This window comes from Gopherus evgoodei, chromosome 7, assembly GCF_007399415.2.
Source record: "Gopherus evgoodei ecotype Sinaloan lineage chromosome 7, rGopEvg1_v1.p, whole genome shotgun sequence".
Lineage (NCBI taxonomy): Eukaryota > Metazoa > Chordata > Testudines > Testudinidae > Gopherus > Gopherus evgoodei.
In genome coordinates, this window is record NC_044328.1 from 125,706,040 (window position 1) to 125,731,934 (window position 25,895).

General features: G+C 40.4%; 1 protein-coding gene across 3 annotated transcripts in view; it reads right to left on the reverse strand.

Moving 5' to 3' along the window:
* The window catches only part of ATXN7 (ataxin 7), a 128,997-nt gene that overhangs the window by 67,136 nt on the left and 35,966 nt on the right, over positions 1-25,895 (reverse strand). For all 3 annotated transcript variants that reach the window (XM_030571334.1, XM_030571333.1, XM_030571335.1), the window contains exons 3-4: positions 15,469-15,744; positions 14,634-14,702 (exon numbers count right to left, since the gene is read on the reverse strand). In XM_030571334.1, the coding sequence (XP_030427194.1) occupies positions 14,634-14,702; positions 15,469-15,744 (345 nt within the window). The remainder of the gene's footprint in view (positions 1-14,633; positions 14,703-15,468; positions 15,745-25,895) is intronic.

The window sequence follows — 25,895 nt, forward strand, 5'->3', positions numbered from 1 at the left end:
CCGGTGTGATAGCAGTATGTGTCAGCATTCTTTGAAGTGTCACTTCAAAGACTGTGCATCAGGAATGTGACACAGCACCACTGGACATTTTACATCACGTACCCAGTACCTGAGGCAGCAAACCAGCAGTTACAAACAAGAAAAATCAGAGGTTATTACTGATGATCTTTCAATTGATTCTGAATTCAAATGCATTATTAAGTAATCTCATTACCTGAAAAATGCCAGTCCCTCTGTTTCATTCCCATCCCATGTACTTGAACATCAACTTCATAAATAAAATGGATTTTGTTTTAATTAAATCTAACATGATTATAAGGTTAACAAATGCTTTCCAGTTTTCAGTTAGAATGATTCAAAGAAGTTAAGTTAATTATTTTAATCAATTATAGAAGGCGCTTATTGCATTTCTATTAGGAATTTACTTGCTTTGTTTCATATATTTACAAGAATGATATTTAATTTGACATAACTCAAGTGCCTGTACAATACTTCAATGGTGAACTGAAATATTTTTATTAAGTATTTCCAAACTTATAGGCAGCAGCATACTTGACAAATAAGTATGATCAGTGAATATTTCACCAGGTTTTTTAAAAACTGTTTCCTGAATTGTGGAATCATGATTGTTGATGCGCCACTAATAGCACATTCCAGCAAATACTGAGCTAATATCATCAGAACCCACCATGGAGAAGGGACTCTATCTATGGACAAACTGTCAGCTGTGTTCAATACCACATGGTATAAAACTTTATGTGATTCGATACCAAATATCAAACCTAGATAAAGGTGTACAAACTGAAGCAAAGCTGACCTACTTGCCCAGCGATTCAGGACAATCTTCCTCATACCCTGCTGATCAGTTGTGGTATAACACCACCTTACTGCATCCTATAGCATCTTCACATAAGGGAAACTGTCAAATGTAGCACTGAAACTTCAAATTTAAACGGAGAAATTTAACTTTTGCTCGTTCACATCTTCTGTTGCTTATGTCAGCACCTCTCTATTCCCATTTCAGCACCGCTTCCATACACTTTACAACAGCAAGTTTTTTAGTACTTTGAACTCTCTCTCTCCTAAACATTATACATTAAATGTTCTTAAAATAATGGAACCAGCTTATGCAGAAGAGACACCACAGACGGCAGTGGGAATGTCTCGGGAAGAACCACCATTGGGATACGTTTTTACATAACATGTCATTCAAAAATGAAAAAAGAAAAAAACAGATTATACTGTGATGTAGAAGCAAAGTCTGAAAAGATTTGCGTTTTTCAAGTTTTTTTTCCTGCTTGTTTTTAATTAGAAATCTCAGGCTTTTGACTACCCTGTTTTTGGTGCAGACTATATAGATGATTAGAGAAACAGTACAATTATGACAGGACTAAATACTGAAATCTGGTCAACTGAGGGCGAAGGGTATTTATTCAGATTGCATAAAGCTTTGGTTTTATTGGATATGATTAACAACTAACAAACTCTTGACAAGCACTCGGGGGAATACCTTTCCTCCCTCGTCTAATGTTTCCTGCATCTCCAGCTGAGGGCTGAGTAAGCTTCCCCACCAATTCTGTAGTCCTCCCATAAAAACAGGGAAGACAAAAACATATTTTAAAATTTTGAAACAAGAAAAAAAAAAGACTTAAAATACACATTCCACCTTTACACATAATTAAGTAGAAAAGAGACACTTTCCTCCCCTTCTATGTCAACTTTAAGAATGGGATAAGAAACAAAATACTATACTGTTGAGAAATATATGGAATGGCCTCAAATTGAACACAGCATTCAGTTGTAGACATCTTGCATCTAAAAGGACACGCAGGAATAGAAATGAGCAACAAAAGTGAGGAGACAAAGGCTTCCATACGCAGATTAAAGTGGATTAGGAACACCTAGCCCCTATCCTGAGATGTGAGTCATGCAAGTGGAGTCCTGCAGACCTCCCTAGATTTCACTGGGTCTCCATGGTGAGTGCCAGTTTCCTGAACACATTACATTGCAGGATTAGGACCTCATCTGTAAGGAAGGTCAACAGGAGATATTATATAGGTATATAATAATCACGAATCACATTGCGAAGGACAACACGATGCTCTGACTGCGTCCAACAATATGAGACAACACTCAATGAAATTAAAAAAGGAACAATGTAACATGGAAAAGGAAACTTATTTCTACAGTATGAACTTGTGGAACTTACTGTCTCACAATATTATTGAAAACAAACAATGTATGCTCTGTTCTATACTAGACAAAAGATAACTACAGCAAGTCATTGCTTGAATTACACAACTTAAATTTACAACCACTTCTACAGAATGCTTTGCCTGGCATAGCTATTGTGTGTGTGCGTGCATTTTGGCATTGGTTACAGCATTTAGGCTGAGGTCCTTAGCTCAAATCTGCCTGAAGACAAGTGCAGTCAATAATGGTTTCTCTCCAATGCCGGCAAGAAGCCAAAATCACCACAGTCGAACTTGTTCAGCCAGTCTTCTGAACTCTGTCCCACAATGCAATGTTTCATATTTGGAAATTACTCATAAGCCTTTGTTTCCAGCAACAGCGATGTGCATTTTAGGTTAGATTCTTTAGGAGTCCCAGAAAACCTGGCTTCTGACCATAGCAATAATGTTCATGTTGCAAAATGCTTCTGTCAAAAGTGGTGTTGCTGTACAGCCACACTACACTACTGCAAGGAAAAGATGATACAATCATTTCCTGCAGTCCATATCCCTTCAACACTATTCTTAGGAGAGCAAGAACTGTTTTAGTTTAGATTCAAAAATCTCTAAATGATCAATAAAACTCATAATTATGTATCTCACTATCAAGCATCCGTGTTGTAATCTAAGGATATTCAAGTAGCCTGAAAATGATGTTGGTCTATTTCCCAGTGGATACGTATGTGTCTGCGTCACAAAAATCATCTGTGGCACCTTTACTGACAGTGTCAGCAGTAAGGTAAAGAATTAAATTATTACGGAGACAACTATCCCCTTTCTACTCTAGAGGTGATCTGCAGGTCATAGGTGAGGTACATTGGCAGAGAGTTCAGACTTCTCCACACTGCTCTTTCTGTGCTGTTCCTATCCTACAGATAAATAGAGAACTTTTCAAGATCACTAAAATCAAATCATAAGAAGCAACTGCAGATACTCTTCTGTTATATAAAAATAAACAAAGGAGTTCTGACATTCACACTTCATGACAAAAGCTGATTACCACATGGAGTCAGAAGAAATTTTCCCCACAATACTCCACAACAGGCCACGTGCTTTTGGAGTTCTTCCTCTTCCTTTGAAAGTTCTAGCATAGGCCCTATCTGAGTCACCATGACAAATCAGACAGCTGACGGACCTAGTCAGCTACTGTATTTTAAAGAAATTTCTTCCATTTAAATCTATTCTGTTGAATAAACAAATATATATTCTGAGGGCCCTTTATCCAGCCTACATAAAAGAAATATTTACTCAAATCAAAATTATATTAGATATATTTTAGACAATATCATAATTAGAAATAAATGCATCACTCCAACAATTTAACTACAAATAAAACAAAATGCTTAGGGCCAAACTGTGCAATCAGATGAACATGGACTGCACTGACTTCCGAGTGACTCTCACACACACACACACACACACACTGTAGCCTATATTTTTTTCCTCAAAATACTGAATACAGTATACAGTAGATGGCACTTAATAGGAATGACTTATAAATGGTTGCTTTGGTTGAATGTGTTGTATAAACAAAACAGAACAAGCATTAGAAGAATGGTTTTCTGAAATTCTTCTTGAAACTATCTTCATGAAATAAAAGCATTCTAACTGGAAATTCACTTAAGCCTCTCCTTCCAAATATTTTCATTCAGTACCAGTGAGAAGAGGCTGCCTTCAGTCTACCTTAATGAAGAAGTGCATTTGAGTTTAAATATTTCACTCTGAAGCATAGATCCTGCATTTCAAAAAACAAAACAGCTAAAAAGAAACGTACTGAAAGCAAAAATTATATTATTTGTATATATTCTGTAAATACATTTTACTTGTGTTCTGATAGCACCTAGATCAGTGGTTCTCCAACTTTTGTACTGTGACCCCTTTCACATAGTAAGCCTCTGAGAGCAACCCCACCACCGCCACCTTATAAATTAAGAACACTTTTAAATATATTTAACACCATTATAAATGCCGGAGGCAAGACAAGATTTAGGGTGGAGGCCAACAGCTGGAGATCCCCCATGTAATAACCTCGCGACCCCCAAGGGGTCCCAACCCCCAGTTTGAGAACCCCTGACTTAGAGGCCCTAACAAGGTCATGGTCATGCTGAAGCATGGAGGCCAGACAAACTACTTTAGTGCATTTCAGAATAGCTCAACTGCAAAGAGAAGAAAGACAATTTTAAGATTTTCTGGGAAAAGTGAAATAAAATTCATTAATTTGAGAGCTGCTTTCCAGAATTGTTTTACTTGGTGGATGCCCATATTAATCCAATATGCATTGAAACTGGATGGCGGGGATATTTTCTGCCATATTGAAATATCCTACTGAAAATGTACCCATTTTTCCTCCTTTGCAGAGCTCCTGAATTAGGGAAACATGGCTATTCCTAACTCAAATGGATCTGTTTAAAAGGGGAACAACAACATTTGGTCTAGTTTTATAGTTCAGCTACTTCAACAACAACAAAAAGTCAGCTCTCTTTTCCCCGGTAGGCTCATTTACAACAACAGCTGCTACGAAAGATGAACATAAATGGTACCCTGTCCTTTCCCTAATAAGGAGAATAACTGAGAGCAGACCCAAAGTGTTAGTTTCTTCAACTCAGAAAGTAACTATGAACTGCCTTGAGCCACTTCAATTAAACAATGCTTCAATCTCACTAATTTGCTTTTTGATACATACTGATAATTGTTGAAAATAAAAAACAAAAACACACCAATATTCAGCAGATATAAACTTTGATATAAATTAATTCTAATTTTTCCTCTACTTCTTCTGATTATAAATTACTACCAACCCAGACTACCACGGCTTGTTAGCCACTGAAGTGTGGTGGCTTCCCACTTGTACTCTTTCCATTCACCGAGACACTGCTATCTTTAAAGATCATAGAAAGCTAGCTATAAAGTTATGTCTGCCTCATATCTGACACTCTTTGAAAAGTGTTACAGCAGGGCTCAGTGAATTTTCAGATTCATAACCAGAGCACTTGTTGCAAAATCCTTCCCTTGCCACAGAACTATGTTGCAGAATTTAAAACTTTAATTTTTAAAAACAGGTATCTAGCCTTATGGTTCTGAAAATAACCTTATAGGCTAGAAGGAATACAAACTGATGCAGGTTCTGTTTCTATACATGTAACAATAGATCTGAGGTGTCAACCAGACTACATATTTCAATGCACTGATCATTGTGAAACCTGGAGATGACAATATAAGTATCATCACTGTTAAAATCATTGTTCACTGCTCATCATTTGATTACAAAGTTCTAGCTAACGGGCTTGACCCACAATCTCAAACCACCTTTCAAACGTAACCAGGGGTTTGCTTGGTGAAAACATGCATGCTTGGTGAAGTCAATGGCAAAACTCCCTAGGACTTTTATGGTGCAGGACCCGGCCTCAAAACCCCAGCTATCCCTTACTCAACTTGAAGATCTCCAGCTTCCTCACTGACTACTTCTCCTATGTAATTTATGAATTATCAATACAAAAATCTGTGGCATAATGAAAATGGAGTATGAGCAACAGCAAATAAATTGCATTTGACATAAAAAACCAAACATGACTACTGTTATGGCTGAATTACTCATTTTCATGTTTGACTCATTATAAACATCCATTTTTTTATTTTATTGGAAGTTGGCATAGTATTTTTGATCTGCTATACCAGAGAGCCACAGAAGGTGGTCCAAACAACGCTCATGGGACCTACTATTCAAAACTGCTCAAACACAGAGTTTAAGAGGTCACAATACTTAGCACAGACTCTACAAAAACAAAAGCTGCGTAAGTATTGTATTTTAGTACTGCAAATACATTTGTTTTGTTCGGGAAGCCGTTAAAAAAAATTACACATTTCTTAATATAAATGCAGTTGGTGAAAGGTACCAGATACACAAAAATGAAATTCTTTTTATTCCCAGAAAAGGCATACCAAAAGCATCAGCAGTCCAAGTCTTCCTACACAATGCTCTGCTTCAACTCTGTTTTGGTGGGATTATAATCAAGGGCTGAGAGGACAGTTCGTTATCTATGGTCTCGGCTGACGCTATCCTCAAGAATACAAATGGGTAACAAAGTATTTTTATAATGTGAGTTTTTCCCATGAGGAAACATATTGAGACTAACAGCTCATTTCACACACACCAAATAGAATTCAAATTAGATATTTCTGATTTGTAACTTTGAGATAGTTATCCAGAATCTTCATTGCCGATCCATTATGCCATACAGTCTTGTTGTACAATACAGCTGCAACCATTACATACTTTTTGGGGGGGGAGTGGGAGAAGGAAACAGGCGAGGGACGGGGGCACATCATTCATATAATTCATCTGCCGGGATAACTTTAGATTTAAAAAGCTTTCCAGCAGAGGGAAGTATTTTGACTGCAATAAGACTCCCTGGCCCTTCCTTGTACGTTCATTTCTGCTGTCCTACACTAGAGAGTGAATTCACGTTATCAGGTTTTAGCATATGTTGGAGAAATCTTGCAACGTATAAATATTAATTTGCTGCATCGATTCCTTGTGCTGTCTCCTACCCCACTGCAAAAGCACTGAGAAACAACAAAAAGGACTTCGTACATACCAGCACCTTCCACAGTAGCTATAGCTTGTCTTCCATTCAAAAAGGAAAAAAAGTTTAATTTTTAGTATCTTGCAAATAAAGAGAACATTTGGACAATTGGAATAAAAGGCAGTGATTATGAATCAAATATTTCCATGCTTTGGGGATAATAAAACTTTGCCCATGTGCTTGTAGTTATTATAGATTTTAGGTTCTAAACGACAATTCTCCAGACTCCTTCATACACACTTTCACTGATACACTGTGCTGCCCTCAATCCTCTTGACTCTTTGCCTAAAACCTACTACTCCCATCTTTATTATTTCTTCCTTATCCCAAGGTATCTTTGTTCCTATTAACTTATGACAAACACACCAAAATGAGAGGTTGTATACTTAGCTGTTACACTTTGGCCTAGGTGCTGAACCACACATTTGAGCATTTCGGGTGCTGGGCTGTGTTTTGAGTTTGGCTGCATAGTAACTTGTACGTGATAAAAGTCAGATCGGGCCCAAGTCTGCACTTTGGCCATTGCTGCCACAGGCACATGTGTACAGAGGGAGGAGACAGAAATCACTCTGCGCATTATGAAAGAAATCATATTTGAAGATGGCAATTTTAGGATAACTTTTGACTGAGATGACTTTTTTTCTGCATTGTTTACAGGTTTGATGATATTATAAATTGTTGCAGGAACACTATATTTCAATACTATATTTTCTGAGCTATTCTCCTTTGCCCGAGCTTTTATTGTTGTTTAAGAATACAGCAGAAGCCACTGAAAAGGCAACATTAGCCAATAATGCTTGATAATCTCCTATTCTAAGTATAGGGGAAATCTGTGCTAATTTCCGATAACACCTTGTGGGAACTGCTGGCTAATGGTGACTTTTTGGTGATCACATGTGTATGAAAGAGAATTTAAGCACTCGTCGTTCTTGCTTCTTATAGGGTTTGAGGTACACCTCTACCCCAATATAACACGACCCAATATAACACGAATTCGGATACAATGTGGTATAGCAGCTCTCCGAGGGAGCAGGGATGTGCACTCTGGCAGATCAAAGCAAGTTCAATATAAAGCGGTTTCACCTACAACGTGGTAAGATTTTTTGGCTCCCAAGGACAGCATTATAATTGGGGTAGAGGTGTACTCAGTATCCTTGACTCCCATGGAGGCACTAGATATCTTGCAAGATCAGAGTTATATTATTATAGTACCCCCAAAACAGGCTGAGTATTGTCCAAACAGAAAAGAAGACACAGTCCTAGCTTACAATCTAACATGACATTCTATTTGTAGCACCACAATCATCTCCTCTGCAATAACTGATGTCAAAATCAAAACCTGGGTTTCAAATAAGAAACAAAGGGATGGAGAGAATGAAAGTGGACTGTATAGATAACCCTATAAATAGCATTACCTCAGATTTTTCAAACTGTTTAACAGAAACACTTATGATTTTTAAAGCACCATAACTCACCTTTACTGTCCACCTGTAACTGTTTTATTATATCCAAAAGACTCCTGGGCTCTTGAAACACTTTGTATGATGTCTGAATCTTAATATTCCATTAACAGAAAATGAGATATACAGAGGAAATTTTCCTGATAAAATATTAAATGTGACTTGCAAAGGCTGTTTTTAAGACTGTTGTGCCTTTTTGCTCATGTAGTTTATTTCAATTTAATAAAAATATACATAAAATATTTGCAAACAAGGGCCTATCTGGAACCTTTGACATGATTTAACAAAACAAAAATAATCTCAACCCAGCAGCTCCACCAAAAGCCCTAAACAGAACGTGAAATCAACTCATCAACACTCAACCGAATAAAACTTAACTTTTTGCTTAGGCTTCCTAATCAGCATCATATCTTCTAGTTGTTCCCCCAACCTGCTAATATTGCCCCTCTCTCATTTGGATTGAGCTTCAGAGTTTGGACTATGGGTATGTTTACATTGCAATAAGAAACCTGACTCGGGCTCAGGGGACTCGGGCTGCTGCGGGGGTCTAACTGCAGTGTACATATACACTGACTGGATCAGGTGATATAAAAGTGTCATAAGCACACTGAGAGCACTGCAGCAAATACCTTTTAACTAACCCTCCTAGCAGCCCCATATGCACAAAAAAGAAGGGGAGATACAATAAGTTCTATTGAACTTCACATGACAGCACCTTTAGGGAAGTGCCACTATCTCAACCCCCTTCTAGGAATGCTTTTCAAAGCAAAAATAGTGCCACTCAAGGCAGCACCATCCACTTGCACTGAAGTATACAGGTGATTCAGCAACACCTGATGAGGAAGAGTACAGCAAGCTGCTGATAGATCTATCATCAGAAAGGACCCCCATCTTCACTCATCTACCAATGCAGTTCTATCTCATATCCACGTCTGTACCCTGACTGACAAGGAGATCTGAAGCATCTAGATATTCTAGAGTTGTTTTGCCACAATCTTCTCTACATTATTTAAAAAAAAACCAAAAAACCAAGATTCAATACCGGACAACAGTTAGCCATATTGTGAGTGTCGAGCGTTGTTGACTTCTTGAGCAAATGTTATACTAACTTCTTCATGGGTTTGTCTTCACTAGAAAATTAGGTAGCTTTAGAATAACCTTGTAGAATCGTGTTAACTAGCATGGTGTTAAATGTGACTTTGTAGTGGATACAGATAGGAACAAGCTGTGTTTAACGTCTTGTCAGCTGGCAATGATTAAGCCTATAGTTCCAGTAGAGTTTAATCACAGCCAGTTGACATATAAAACAAAAACTTGTCCCTGTCTATGTTAATTGCAAAGTCATATCAGAGCATATGATTCCTCAAGACTGTGTTAATTTTCTAGTGAAGACAAGGTCTCAATAAGGGAAGAGTTAATCTCCATTCATAAGAAGGACTTAGTACTTTTCCACTGGCTGTTACCAGACTGGAAGAACATAGATTCAGTGGACGAGTAGTGACATGAAGTATTCCCAGCATTATGTTAGTTAGCATTACTGTCCTAAACTCAATCCAGTAAGACCTAACATTTGCCCCCTCAGATCTGACTCTACAGCCACCAAGCAGATAGGTGAATCTATTCAATTTTGTCCACAAAGTAATCAGAAATTTTCTCATGATAGTAGGGACTCTAATCAGCCATTGAGAACCATCAGCTAGAAAAAAAATCCACTGGCAGACTTTGTGGATGCTATAATGGAGACAAAGAACCACTTCTTCAACCATGGCATAAGAAATCAAAAATTCTTTGAGACATCCAAGTCAGCCCAAGACTTCCACCACAAATGCTGTCTTCCCTTATGCTTCATTTGTTGCAGGTCATCTGTAAACCACTGTGAAAAACTGAAGAAGGAACCTAGGGCCTACCCCATCAACAGGATATAAAGAGAACTCTAAAATGTTTCTTTTTTCATGTATGTTTTTTCTCTTAAAAAATATCGTGTGTCTCAAGCCTGGTCTTCTCTTTTTTCCTGGTGGACTTCTTGGGACAGGGACCCTCACATGTATAATGTGTGCGCACATGAATTTACTGAAACAACAGGGTGAAAGTACGGCATCTCATGTGTTCATTAGACATCAGAATTTAAGTAGATATTAAAACTCTTTGCTTGTGTCTGTTTTTTGTTAAACTGTCTAAGCAAAATGCCCTCTCTCTCTCTCAGTTACTCTGTCTTCGATTTTGTGATGTCATAATTCCATTAGCTCTTTTGTCACCACAGGGCATTCCAGGATAGGCAAGACACGAACGTATCTAATAACCAAACACAATTTTCTCCCCTAACCACTTTGGAAGGGTTTTATATATTGATGAAAGTTGATAGCAGATATCTTTAACAACTCCCCACCCATCATAGTGTCTGTATTTGCAATTACTAAAATTAAATTAAAAATATCACAATAACTAAAGTTCTGTCTAAAATGAAATTAGCAAAAAGATGCTCGTAAGTTTACCACTATCAGTTATCCGAGCCTGGGTGGGGAACGGAAGGGGTGGGACTAGCTGCTTCTCACTCTGGCTGCTCCGAGTCACTGCTCTATGCAGCGTGGCAGCTGCCTGAGAATGAGCCTGGCTGGAGAGGGGCTGGTGGGCTACCCCCTGCCCAGGCCCAGCTATTGGAGATGGAGCCCATGCGAGCCGGAGTCCCCTCTTTCCTCTGGCATGTGTCTGGCTTGCATGGCCGACACCACCTCACCAGCAAGGCTCTCACAAGCAGCTGCTGCACCCACAGAGTCAGCGAGCCGGAGTGGCCAGCTTCAGCCGCGTGAGAAATACTTCCGTCCCGCCCCCCAGCCAGGCCCAGCTGCCAGGGACAGTGGCCAAACATGGTGGGGGTGGGGGGCAGGAGAGGTGCATCAAGAATAAGATAGTGTCCCCCAACCGCAGGTAACTCTGGTGGGGCAGGAAGAGCACAGAGGTCCTGTGCTTGACATAGGGTGGGGGGTCTCTGGGCAGAGGAGACACATGGAGTGTGTCCTTCTCTTTAGAGTGTGCCCCCCCCCATTCCCCCAGTATGGGGAGGCAAGAGTCATCTGCGATAAGAAGGATGAATATGAATGTTACCCTACCCTGAGGTTTCAAGTTCGTATTGGGAAGGTACATTAAAAGGATTAGGCTTTATGCATCATTGTTTCTGAACAGTATCTAGTGAATACAGTGCAATAAGGTGTGGTTTTGTCCCACGGCAAGAAGCTGGTTTGCAGGGGAATTGAATCCCTGGTTGGTTCACGGACAGTAGGTGGTAAGACGTTGAGTGGATGAACTGGAGCACAGTCTGTCATATAAACTACGTAGATAAAAATACTTGTACTGAATTATTTCCAGCACAATCTTACATGTAAAATATTGAACGTTGCGAAAAGATTTCAGTACACTGAATACTTTAAAATACAACTCCCTGAGCTAAATGGTGTCTAGTCTTCACTCCCAGCCACCAAAGACCTCCCAATCCGAAAGTCTGGTTGAAATCTTGGGCTCACGCTCCACACCAGCTGCTGTAGTCCATGCAGTGCTTCAAAGCACAGCATGGAAGGATACGAATCTTAAAAAGCAACACTAGACAGGGTCCACTGAGACTCTATCTTTGGTAAACGTCCTTGAGGATCTGAGACCAAATGATTGTATTTAGGGTGTCGACTGAAGGGAAAGGAGAGGCAGCTTGGAGTGAGAGAGAAGTAGCTACCAACTGAGAGACACGATGGTCCAGAGCAGGGGTAGGTAACCTCTGGCATGTGTGCTATAGGTAGCACGCGAGCTGATTTTCAGTGGCATTCACTGCCCGGGTCCTGGCTACCGGTCCGGGGGGGCTCTGCATTTTAATTTAATTTTAAATGAAGCTTCTCAAACATTTGAAAAACCTTATTTACTTTATATACAACAACAGTTTAGTTATATACTATAGACTTATAGAAAGAGACCTTCTAAAAACATTAAAATGTATTACTGGCACGTGAAACCTTAAATTAGGAGTGAATAAATGAAGACTTGGCACACCACTTCTTGAACGGTTGCCAACCCCTGGTCCAGGGGTTTCGTTGCTAACCTGGGATTTAAGAAACTCAAGTTCAAGTCCCAGTTCTGTCACAAACTTCCTGTGTGACCTTGGGCAAGTCATTTAGGCCCAGCTGCTCAAAAATACTGACAGGGTTAGGTCCCTAAATATTTGAGGATCTGGGCCTTGGTCTCACGGTCCCTCAGATAATGGCACTGCCCCACTTTCTAGGAGTGCTGTGAGAATAAATATTAAAAAGATTCTCAGGCACTCAAGATATTCTGGTAATGGTGGGCACAGAAATACAATAGATAAAACAGACTATATATTTTTGGTGCAGAGGTCCAAAGTTTGCAGGTATCCAGTCATGAATAAAAAGGTGCCCTGTTCAAATTTTCTAGCATGCAACATTTTCCCTGGCCAAAAGGTTTAGTTATAAAGTTTTCTCTGTCTGCTTTGGATTATTAAATGGATACAGGCTGGCATTTGTTGTTGCCCATCAACACTACTGACAAACATTAAAGCATTAATACAAGAGTTTGTTTTGTTTGTTTTGTAAAGAGAGGTCCCCTTTGAACCACATAATATGTATTATAATCCCATCAAATTCAGACTTAAAATTTGAATGAACTGCCAAGACAGAGGGCTGAAAATGAATAGACCTTTTAGAATCTTGACAGAATGTTGTTTTTCACATTCTAATAGTATGTTATGAATTCCCTTCAAATTTAAGCCCCAATCCTGCAACTTGTTCAGGAGACTGAAGTCAATAGGCTCCGTGTAGTCTCAGGGGGCAAGCTGCATGACTGTGAAGGAAGAATCTCATTCACCTTGTTAACCTTCAAAATATAGAAGCCTTACAGCAGTTGCTCTCAAACTTTTATACTGGTGATCCTTTTAACATAGCAAGCCTCGAAGTGCAAATTCCAACCCCTATAAATTAAAAGCACTTTGTATATATTTAACACCATTATAAATGCTAGAATCAAAGCGGGGTTTGGGGTGGAGAGTGACAGCTTGTAACCCCCCATGTAATAACCTCGCTACCCCTTGAGGGGTCCCGATCCCCAATTTGAGAACACCTGCCTTAGAAGTTTGCATTTTAATACCTGAAGGCAGGAAAAAAGAGGTTTGAAAATCAGCTTTAACTGATGGAGCCATGGTTCCATTAGTTAAGGTTGTAAAGATTTTTGATGTTTCTGTAATATTTTGCACAACACTTAGTATAGCAGACACAAATAATGCTAATTTATGCACCTATGAAACTATCACACTTGTGTGGAAGGAATGAACTTATAAAACAATTATTAAAATATACGTTATACTGTGACAATGGCAGAAATATCCCAGTGTTTCTGAGTCACATAATATGCACCTCACTGCAATTCCTATAAGGGCTGCTGCTTATTGATTTTGACCCAGTCTTTGGGAGCAAAATTCTCATCAAATTTCCAGTTGATGCTTACAGCAGGTCAGCACTACCAGCCTTAGCAAGGCTCCGATCCCTACTATAGCCTGGCTGTAAACTACCACTGATATTTTCAACTGTCATATAAACTACTCAAAACAGGTCTAACTGAGTCCATGTTTAACACACCCATGGCTCATATATGCTACACTTCCCAATGATAATACCACCAGTGGAGCTCAACCATTGTTAGCAACATTAGAAAATTCTGAGGCCATTGCCCTGGTGGAAACAGTGTCTGTGAATTGAGACAACAAGTCAAACATGAAAACAAGACTTATTACTGTTTTTTCATCTCTAGTTACAAAATTGCTGACAATGTATATGCTTCACCAACTTCTGTCTACACCTGTAAATAGTATTTCTATTTGTCCAAGTTCAGGCTGTTTATCCTTGCTTCACTGCTTGCTGTCTGTATATCACTCCCACTATGTATTAACAGTGTCCTAAGTAATAAACATGAGGCACTGACTTGATTGGGAAAAAAGGTAGATCAGTGCTCTAGTACTAAAATAGAACTGATCAAGTCAATTTAAAAAACAACAGAGTATACTGTAGAATGGTCCATGGGTGCTGCTCCCAAAGACATTGTGGCCTGCTAGAGACTATTTAGGGACAAAGATCATCATGTTAACCAATTAAAAACCTGGTCTGAATAATATGGTAAGTCAGCCAGATTTATTATGATACCTTTGGTTAAGAGGCCATTTGATACCTTAAGACACCCACTAAGGAACCTTAGATACAAAACAATGGTCTTGAAGATCAGGTGAGTTATCTCCACATGCACGTACAACAACATAATTACAAGCAGGGAAACCTCTTCATGCATGTTTCATCTTAATAACAAATCATGCTCACCTTCTCTACAGAGTCGCATTGCTTCTCGATTTTTCCCATACTCCTTGAAACTTTCTTCCAATGCTGTTCCTTAAAAAACAAAACCAAAACCAACACCCAGACATTAGGCAACACAGCCTACACAGAGCTTACAGAGTCGTGGTGATGCAGTCACTCACCAGTACACTTGCCAAAACCCCGTGCGGTCCTATACGTACATACAGGTGAGACTGGCACATGGAACTTGCATATGCACCATTCCCTACCATAAAAACCAGTATAGATGAGAGGTACAGAACACCGGTCCACCCAGGATCCTAGAGGAAAGGTGCAGGATCCCAGAGCTCACACAGTTCTTCCAGCTGTGTACCTATGAAGAGTGATGCCCCACCAGAGGTTCACACAGACCTCCTCCATCAGAGTATGCAGAATACCGGGGGCGGCCCCTAGGACTTACTTACATCTCCAACTGGTGCACCTGGGATCGCAGGGGCTCAAGGTGCTCCCCAGTATGTCTCTCTCTCACACACCCACCAGCGCTCCCAAGATCCTGGGGATGGGGAGTTTCCCGTCCCCGGGCTCACGCAGACCCTCTAACCAGTGCATCCAGGACCCATCCCGGAGACAGGGGTGTTTGCAGGAAACACCCTGCCTCGCACAGATTCCTCCAGCAGCGTGCCCAGGATCCCGGGGAGGAAGGTCCCGGCCCGGGAGCTCGCACAGATTTCCCCCGGCGGCGCTCCGCCCCCAAGGCTCCCGCGGGTAGCTCTCCCGGAGCGGTGCCCGGCTCGGGTGGCCCCTTGCTCGGGCGCTCCCGAGCTCCCCGGGGAACGTGGAGGGGGGGCGCTCTGCTCACCGTCGTTTCCGTGAAGTTTAACAGCATCGACCCAGTGGCTCCAGGGCTGCCCCAGCATCGCCTCCGGGCTGGGCAGGGACCTGCGCTCTCCCACGGTCGCCATTGCCGCTGTGGTGGCGGAGGGGCCGGGGCCGGGGCCGGGGCCGCTCTCGCCGCCGCCGCCTCCTCCTCCTCCTCCGTGCCGGGGCCGCCGCCGCCGCTGCCTGGCCGCAGCCGCCGCTCTGCGCTGTTCCCCTCTGACGTCACCCACGGCCCGCGCCGACATTCTTTCCGCTGCTACAATGTAACGAGAAAAGTCAGAGGGCTCTTAAGGTGGCGCCGCGGTTAAGGAGGCTCCGAGATGTTACCAGCCCACCACCAAGACAGCGGGCTGCTGCCGCTACGGATACTCACAGCAGCAGAGCCAGCCTCTTCCTTGGGTTCGGGGCCCCCTTGACTTTCTACAAGCACCTGTGGGGGCGGGAGGGGCCCTTCAGAGTCTCGCTGAAGCGCGGCAGTGTTCTAGGATCCCACCTCATGGCCACGGTGGATAAGTCTCGTAGGCGAGCCGGGATGTTCCCTTCCCCTTGTGCCCCCACAGTCGCTTTTAGGTCACTGGTGGCAATAAACGCAGCTGTTCTCCTCCCACAGCCCTACAATTCCTACTCAAGAAGCTGCTTAGCAAAAAGGAATGGAGGTGAAGACCCGACAAAAGCAAAGTCCACATCACCCACCCCTCCCGTCCCGAACAAGTGAATTCCGAGAGGCAGGCTCGTGGGAGGAGGTCTATGGCTGAAGGGATGATAGAGTAACGTCTTCATCAGCTACGGCTTTGTCATTTTAGAAATAACTAACCCACATCTCCCCCTGCACAAATTGTCTGAGCCGATTAACGTAGGTCATTTCTGCCCAGCAGCACTCACGAGACTCCCTTAAACAGGGCGCCTCCCTCCCCACCTTAAAGTCTTCACGTCACGCCCAGGAGTAGAGGCTCTATAGGAAACAAGCAGGAAACTAACCCCATGTATGTAACTCATCCTCACCCCACCCTATACATACTCCTTTCACAAGGGTCACCCACCAATCTTTCCTTAAAAGGTGCCGTTTAATATCTAATACGTTTCGCATTATTATTTTCCCCAGCTAGGCAGATTTACTTGTGTGACTGTCCCTTCTCCCAGGCTATGATTCTTCACGCGTTTACATCTGTCAAAAACACAAATGAAGACACAGGCTGCCAACTTTCTACGCTCTGGATTATTTGGGGTTAAAAGAAAGCAGCAACAGCAAAAAAAATCTCTTCATTTAATGAGAAAGAGTTAAAGCTAAAATGATGACAAATTACTAGCAAGACAAATTATTCTAAAGAATCCTTAACTGCTTCAAGCTCTTATGTCAGTAGCTCCACTGACCACTGTTCAGTGGCACGCTGAACTTAAAGGGGCACAACCCATTTAAAGCGGATATTTTAAAATAATCCTAAAAACTAAACACTTTGTTAAAACTGAATATATTAATTAGATTGATACAATTTTGCTTTTTACATTCCACTCAGATTGCACAATTAAAATATTTTGAATAGGTCAATTTCACTTTTGTTTTTACTCAATTTTATTTTCCAGTTATTCACGCACAAATTATTGGTTGTTCACAAAACTGCTGGGTCATGTTTTTTGATTCACAGATTTTGTAACTACTGCCCATCATTTTATTTTTAATATCTTCATTTTTTGCCTAAGCTAATAGATGGTGTTGAGTAGTATTTAAATTAAGTGATATAACTAGGGCTGTCAAGTGATTACAAACATTAATCGTGATTAACTGCATGATTAAAAAAATTAATCATGATTAATTGCACTGTTAAACAATAATAGAATACTATTTATTTAAATATTTTTGGATGTTTTCTACATTTTCAAATACATTGATTTTAATTACAAACACAATACAAAGTGTACAATGCTCACTTAATATTTATTTTTATTACGAATATTTGCACTGTAAAAAAGAAACTATTTTTCAATTCACTTAATACAAGTACTGTAGTGCAATCTCTATCGTGAAAGCTGAACTTACAAATGTAGAATTATGTGCAAAAAAATCTGCATTTTAAAATGTCAAACTTTAGAGTCTTTAGTTCACTCAGTCCTACAGTCAGGCAATCACTCAGACAAACAACTTTGGTTACAAATGCAGGAGATAATGCTGCCTGCTTCTTGTTTACAATGTCACCTGAAAGTGAGAAAAGGCGTTTGCATGGCACTGTTGTAGGCGGCATTGCAAGATATTGACATGTCAGATGCGCTAAAGATTCATATATACCTTCATCTTCAACCACCATTCCCGAGGACATACATCCATGCTGATTACAGGTTCTGCTCGATAACGATTCAGAACAGTGCGGACCAATGCATGTTCATTTTCATTCTCTGACTCAGATGCCACCAACAGAAGGTTGATTTTCTTTTTTGGTGGTTTGGGTTCTGTAGTTTCCGCAACACGAGTGTTGCTCTTTTAAGACTTCCGAAAGCATGCTCCACATCTCGTCCTTTCAGATTTTGGATGACACTTCAGATTCTTAAACTTTGGGTCAAGTGCTGTAACTATTTTTAGAAATCTCACATTGGTACCTTCCCTTTGCGTTTTGTCAAATCTGCAGCGAAAGCGTTCATAAAAGGAACATGTGCTGGGTCATCATCCAAGACTGTTATAACATGAAATATATGGCAGAATGCTGGTAAAACAGAACAGGAGACATACTATTCTCCCCCCAGGAGTTCAGTCACAAATTTAATTAACGCATTTTTTTTTAATGAGCATCATCAGCATGGAAGCATGTTCTTTGGGGTGGTGGCTGAAGCATGAAGGGGCATACGAATGTTTAGCGTATCTCACATGTAAATAGCTTGCAACGCCGGCTACAAAAGTGTCATGCGAATACCTGGTCTCACTTTCAGGTGACATTGTAAATAAGAAGCAGGCAGCAATATCTCCCGTAAATGTAAACAAACTTGTTTGTCTTAGCGATTGGCTGAACAAGAAGCAGGACTGAGTGGACCTGTAGATTCTAAAGTTTTACATTGGTTTTGTTTTTGAGTTCAGTTATGTAACAACAACAAAAATCTACATTTGTAAGTTATGCTTTCAGGATAAAGAGATTGCGCTACAATACTTGTATGAGGTGAACTGAAAAATACTATTTCTTTTATCATTTTTACAGTGCAAATATTTGTAATAAAAATAATATAAAGTGAGCACTGTACACTTTGTATTCTGTGTATTAGAAATCAATATATTTGAAAATGTAGAAAAAATCCAAAATATTTAATACATTTCAATTGGTTTTCTATTGTTTAACAGTGTGACTGATCGCGATACATTTTTTAAATTGCAATTAATTTGTTTGAGTTAATCACGTGAGTTAACTGCGATTAATTGACAGCCCTAGATACAAACCTTTTGTGAAAAATATTTCTGATTATTAGCAGCTCTGCATGCTTGGAAGTAAACATAAGTTTTGCAAAATTAAACTCTTCTATGAACTGACTCCAAAAATATTTTTAAAATTCAGGGATTTTTTTCCCTGTGAATTAAAATGTTAAAGTAAAATTACCAATTTAAAATCACAGACACTGATCCTGCGAAGTCTTAGACCATGTCTACACTAGCAAGCTTACAGCAGCACAGATGTACCGATACAAGTGCGCCGCTGTAAGACTGCTTGTGTAGCGGCTCTATGCCAACAGGAGAGCTCTCCCTTCAACATCATAAAACCGCTTTCATGAGCACCGGTAGCTATGTCAGCGGGAGAAGCTCTATCACCGACATGGCGCTGTCTACACGGATGCTTTTGTCAGAGTAACTTCTGTTGCTCAGAGGTGTGTTTTTTCACACTCCTGTGCGACATATTGTAAGTTATACCCACAAAAATGGCAGTGTATGCTTAGTCTCACTTAGTCCCTCAGTCACATGCTTAGTCTAACTGACTTTAATCTGATTACTTACACTGCACAGAGTTAAACAGGTGTGTAAATCTTTGCAAGACCGGAGCCATATACTGTAAACAAATGTATTTACCTGTACCTTATGACATCTTAGATCCTAATCTTACAAAGATTTATGCACATGCTTAACTTTAACTGCAATGAGTAGTGCCACTGAAGTCCTACAGCCTGCATGCAAACGCTTAAGCACATGCATAACATTCATGTATGTTGTCTTATGGAAGACAATGGGACTACTCATGTGAGCAATGGTACACATATGTGTTTAAGTGTTTCCAGGACTGGGATTTTAGATTATTAAATGTTAAAGAATTTTAAGAATCCAATTTACCAGTCACCACTTATGCTCTTTATAAGCAGATTGTCCACTTCAATGCGTAAATAAAGTTCGTGGACAACATCAAGCTCAGAGGAGTTATAAGCAAGGACCTTGATAAATGTGAGAACTAGTCTGAAATCAACAAAATAAAATATAGGCAAGTGCAAAGTACTACACTTAGGAAGGAAAAAATCATAGGCACAAATGCAATATGGATAATAACTGGTTAGGCATTAGTACAGAAGAAAAGGATCTAGAGGTTATAGTGCGATACAAATTGAACATGCCAACAATGTGATGCAGTTGCAAAAAAACAAAAAACAAAAAAAACCACATTCTGGGGTGTATTAACCAGTGTCCCAAGTAAAACACAGCAGGTAACTGGTCTTCACTACTTGGCACTGGTGAGGCCTCAACTGCGAATTGTATCTAGCTTTGGGTGCCACACTTTAGGAAAGATGTGGACAAATTGGACAGTTGTTTTCTAGACTATGTAAAATGCATACATTACACTCAATATTAAGTCTGTGACATAAGCAAAAAAGCAAGTGATTCAGGTGGTAACAGATCTCAAATTCTTTCTTGAATGATGCAAAACTATTCTTTCTGCTATAGAATCTAGGTGGGGAACCTATCACATCATTACTGAGCTCAAATACTTGTATATCTAGGGAAAGTTAAAAGACATAATTATAGTCTTGATGTTGAATTTTTCTGACTTGTGTCACAGTCCTTATTTGCTAACACAGTTCTGGCTTGTTATGGAGGCAGCTGTCACAGGCATTGTAATCAATAAAGTTTCTTTTTTTTTTTTTTTTTTTTTGCACATTGTTGAAGGAGATAAACCAGTTTAGCCAAAAGTAAAACAAAAGACTTAATTCTGAAACAAAATTACATGATGAACTAGCCCTTAAAATGAGCCAATATATTTGCCTATTTATCAGTTAAAAATGTTGACAATGGTCCAGTTATTTAAACATGGTTACTACTTTAAAACGGCTTGTGCCAATCGGTTAAACATACACCTTTTTATTTATCTATTTTTAACAGATACATACATGTTGGTTGCCCTCTTTCTTGCTATTATCTACTCTTTAAACCTTGTTATTCCCCCCTCTCCCCAATCAACAATGTTTTTGCTATATAGGATCCTGATCGGGCCTAATTCTGCATGCTGGGCCTCAGGCTGGCTTTTACTATACTATTTTGAAACATTTCTCCAGCATGTCATGAATACATCAGTATTCCAGTAGAGGGAGAAGAGTGGCAGCAGAAAGAGCAATTCATCAGTTCAATGGACAAGATTACTGACTGTCAAATCAGAAACTAGGAATAATAAAGTCAGATGAGAAACTGATTTTATGGGAGCTGTAGATGGAGAGATAATTTTCTTTTTCATGGCTTGAGCAGACCAAATGTATGTATTACAAGATGAGAAAATTACTATTCTTGCACGTGTTACTTGTTTTTCTTTCCTGAATCACTCAAGTATCATTGTTTAAAGTATAAAAATAGTTTTGGGCAGTACTAAAAAGATCTGTCAATGGTTTGGGGGGGGGTAATTTTGAATGCATAAACAGGGTTTGAAAACCTCACTTGCTGGGGCGAGAAGGAATTTGGAACAAAAAAAAAATCAAGTGGGCATACTGGGGCTAGAGGAGCAGAACAGCCTGAGCAAAAAGGAAAGCCTAGGAGAGGAAAGATGTAGGAGCCAATATTCCTTTAAGAGAAAGGGAAGGGGGACTAGTAGTACTGCTAATATTTTCCTGCAGGAGGGGGCTTAACTGATGAAGCAGGGCAGTCCAGGGGCTGCTGTTATTTTAGGTAGAACGGGATGCAGAAAAGAGCCTGTGGGAGGATGGGTGAACTTGTAGGGGGAAAGAGGTGTATAAAGAGAGAAAGGGTGGGCATGAGGGGTGAGAGAAAAAGCAAATGAGGGGGAGTAAAATACAGATGCATAGACGGAGAAAGACTGATCTTTGGGAAGAAGTGGAAGAAATGCGAGACCAAAAACATAGGTGAGAAGGTACAGTAACTCCTCACTTAACATTGCAGTTATGTTACTGAAAAATGCAAGTTTAAGCAAAACAATGTCAAGTGAATCCAATTTCCCCATAAGAATTAGTGTAAATGAGGGGGTTAGGTTCCAGGGAAATTGTTTTCACTAGACAAAAGACTATAAGTATAAGTTCTAAACAAACAATTTAATACTGGTACACAGTGATGATGATTGTGAAGCTTGGTTGAGGTGAAGGAGTCAGAGGGTGGGATATTTTCCTTACTGCTAAATGATGAACTAGCAAGTGGCTGAGCCCTCAAGGGTTCTCTCTCTCACTGTGCAAGGCAGCAGGAATGAAGGGAGATATGCGCATTTCACCTTTAAGTACACTGACTTGTTAATTAGATCAGATTGCTGAAACCACATCTGCTGCAAGCTCCCTCTGTCCTGAGCCCTGCTCTATGGAAGGTGGGGTAAGCGGCGTGCAGGAGCATGGGGGAGGGGGACACTCTGACATTAGCCCCCCTCTTCTTTCCTCCCGCCCAGCACAGCAAGCAGAGTCTCGGTGAGCAGCTCCAAGGCAGAGGGAAGGAGCAATAGATGGCAGTGTGAGGGAGGGACACAGCTGAACTGCAGGCAACTGCTGCAGAGTGAACTTAGGGGAGCGGGGAGCTGATGGGGGAGCTGATAGAGGGCTGCCGGTCCACACTGGTTCCAAACCCCCACCAGCTAGCTGCAAGGGGCTGCTCTTCCTGCAAGCCGTAGACAAAGCAGGCAGCTGCCAAACAACCTTAGAAGGGAGGCATTAAACAACTTTAAAACGAGCATGTTCCTTAATTGATCAGCAATATAACAACAAAACAATGTTAACTGGGACGACTTTAAGTGAGGAGTTACTGTATAATATGTAGGAAAGAAAACAACAAAAGTATAAGGCCACAGAAGAAGAGAAGGAAAAGAAGGAACATCACCACCTAAAACACAGACAATAGGAAAGAAAAAGAGGAGTGAAACAAGAAGGGGAAAATCAGGTTAAAAAACCTCACAAAAGGCAGAGTAAATTACAATGTCAAAGTTCATTAAATAGAAAGTTGATTGACAATGCTACAAACAAATAAAATACAAAACCAGTACACAACTGGTTTAATTGTGGGTGTTGTTACTGGGGGTCATGAGGTGTAGATATTGCTTCACCTGGGCAAAGAGGCTTCATCCTTGTGCTAGGTCAGTGTTTCACAAACTGGGGTCGCCACTTGTGTAGGGAGAGCCCCTGAAGGGACGGGACAGTTTGTTTACCTGCCCCGACCGCAGGTCCGGCCGATTGCTGCTCCAACTGGCTGCGGTTTGCTGCTACAGGCCAATGGGAGCTGCTGGAAGCGGCACAGGCCAAGGGACATTGGCCTGGAGCAGCGAACAGCAGCCAGTGGGAGTCGCAATTGGCTAGACCTGCAGACGGGTGCAGGTAAACAAACCGGCCTGGGCCACCAGAGGCTTTCCTACACAAGTGGTGACCCCAGTTTGAGAACACTGTGCTAGTTGGTGCTGGAGAAATTTTTCAAGCTTAAGTCATAAGCATGGAACACAACAGCCATACTGGGTCAGCCCAATGGTCTATCTAGCCAAATATCCTGTCTCTGATAGCGGCCAGTGCCAGATGCTTCAGAGGGAATGAACAGAACAGGGCAATCTCATGTGATGCACAGTATCTGCTCCCAGCTTCTGGCAGACAGAGGTTTAGGGGACACCCAGATCATGGGATTGTGCCCTGACCATCCTGGCTAATAGCCATTGCTGGACCTATCCTCCATGAACTTATCTAATTATTTTTTTTGAACCTAGTTATACTAGTTTGGCCTTCACAATATTCCCTGGCAACATGTTCCACAGGTTGATTGTGTGTTGTGTGAAGAAGTACTTCCTTTTGTTTATTTTAAACCTACTGCCTATTAATTACATCCATGACCCCTGGTTGTTGTGCTATGTAAAGTGGTAAATAACAACATTTCCTATTTACTTTCTCCATACCATTCTTGATTTTATAGCTCTTTATCATATTTCCCCTTAGTTGTCTCTTTTCTAAGATGAGCAGTCTCAATCTTTTTAATCTCTCCTCGTAAGGATGTTGTTCCATATACCTAATCATTTTCATTGCCTTCTCTGCATCTTTTTCAATTCTAATATATCTTTTTCAAGATGACGCAACTTGAACTGCACACAGTATTCAAGGTGTGGACATACCATGGACTTATATAGTGGCATTATGACAGTTTAAATTTATTATCTACCCCTTTCCTAATGGTTTCTAATAGTCTGTTAGCATTTGACTGCCACTACACTTTGAGCAGATGTTTGCAGAGAACTATCCATGATGACTCCAAGATCTCTTTCTTGAGTGGCAGCAGCTAATTAAACCACCTACGATTTGTATGTATAATTACACTCACCAGCCTGTAATTTCAAGGATCACCTCTGGAGCCCTTTTTAAAAATCGGCATTACATTAGCTATCCTCCAGTCATCTGGCACAGGCGCTGATTTAAGTGATAGGTTACATACCAGAGCTAGTAGTTCTGCAATTTAAAATTAATAGTTCCTTCAGAACCTCTTCAATTTATTCTAAACCGCCTCTATGGATACCTTACTCTGGGGACAGTTCCTCAGATTTGTCACCTAAAAAGAATGACTTGAGTGTGGGGTTCTCCCTCACATCCTCTACAATGAAGACTGTTTCAAAGAATTCATTTAGTCTACACAATGGCCTTGACTTTGAGTGTTCCTTTAGCACCTTGATCGACCAGTGGCCCCACTGACTGTTTGATAGGCTTCATGCTTCTGATGTACTTAAAATAAAGCGTGCTATTAGATTTTTTTGTCCTTAGCTATTTGATCTTCAAACTCTTTCTTGACCTGCCTTATTATACTTTTACCCTTGATTTGACAGAGTTTATGTTCCTTCCTATATTCCTCATTCGGATCTGACTTTCAATTTTTAAAATATGCCTTTTTGCCTCTACCTGCTCTCTTTTACTCTGCGGTTTAGCTATACTGACTTTTTTGGTCCTCTTACCAATTTTTTTTTAATAGTTGGGGTATACATTTAGTTTGAGCCTCTACTATGATATTTTTATATAGTTTCCATGTAGTTTGCAAGCATTTCACTCTTGTGACTTTTCCTTCTAATTTCCGTCTAACAAGCTCTCTCATTTTTGTGGAGTTCCTTTTTTTGAAGTTAAATGCTACTGTGGTGGGTTTCTTTGACATTCTCCCCCCTGCAAGCATCCAATTCTTCCTGTATAATATTCCAGTCTCCCTTTGTATTGATGATGCCTACCAACTTTGTGACATTAGCAAATTTCATTACCACACTTTGTATGCCAAAATCATTAATGAAAATATTAAGCAAGATCAGTCCCAAGACTCATCTTTGAGGAACTCTTGCAGTAACCTCTTTCCAGCCTTGCAGGTTTCCTTTCAGCACAACCCTTTGTCATCTCCCCTTTAGCCAGTTCTGTATCCACCTTACAATTCTTGTACCAATCCCCATCTTCTCCACCGTAACTAATGATTAACCATCTGATACCATGTCAAATGCTTAAATGAAGTCCAGACAGAGTAGATCTACCACTTCCCCTAGTCTAAAAAATCTTTTATCTCATCAAAGCAAGACATCATGTTAGTCTGGCACGATCTACCTTTGGTAAATCAATGTTGCATTTTATCTGATTTTCCATTTAGTTCCATGTCTTTAATTATTCTTTCCTTCAAAGTTTATTCTAAAGTTTTGCATACTATTGAGGTGAGACTAACAAATCTGCAGTTGACTGGATCACTTTTTGTCTCCTAAGGTATTATATTTACTACTCTCCAGTCATACAGTACCACCCCCCAATTTGATAGATTTATTAAAAATCCTTGCTACCAAACTTGCAATTTCATGTGGCAGTTCTTTCGGTATTCTGGGACCTTTTGGTATACCTGAACCTCCTGATTTGAGCGCATTAAGCTCTTTGAGTTTTGCTTCCAACATGGATGTACTAATTTACATTTCTATACACTCACTCCTATTTGCCATCTTGTCTTTGCCCCCATGATCTACATTATCATCTTTACTGAGGCAAAGTATTAAT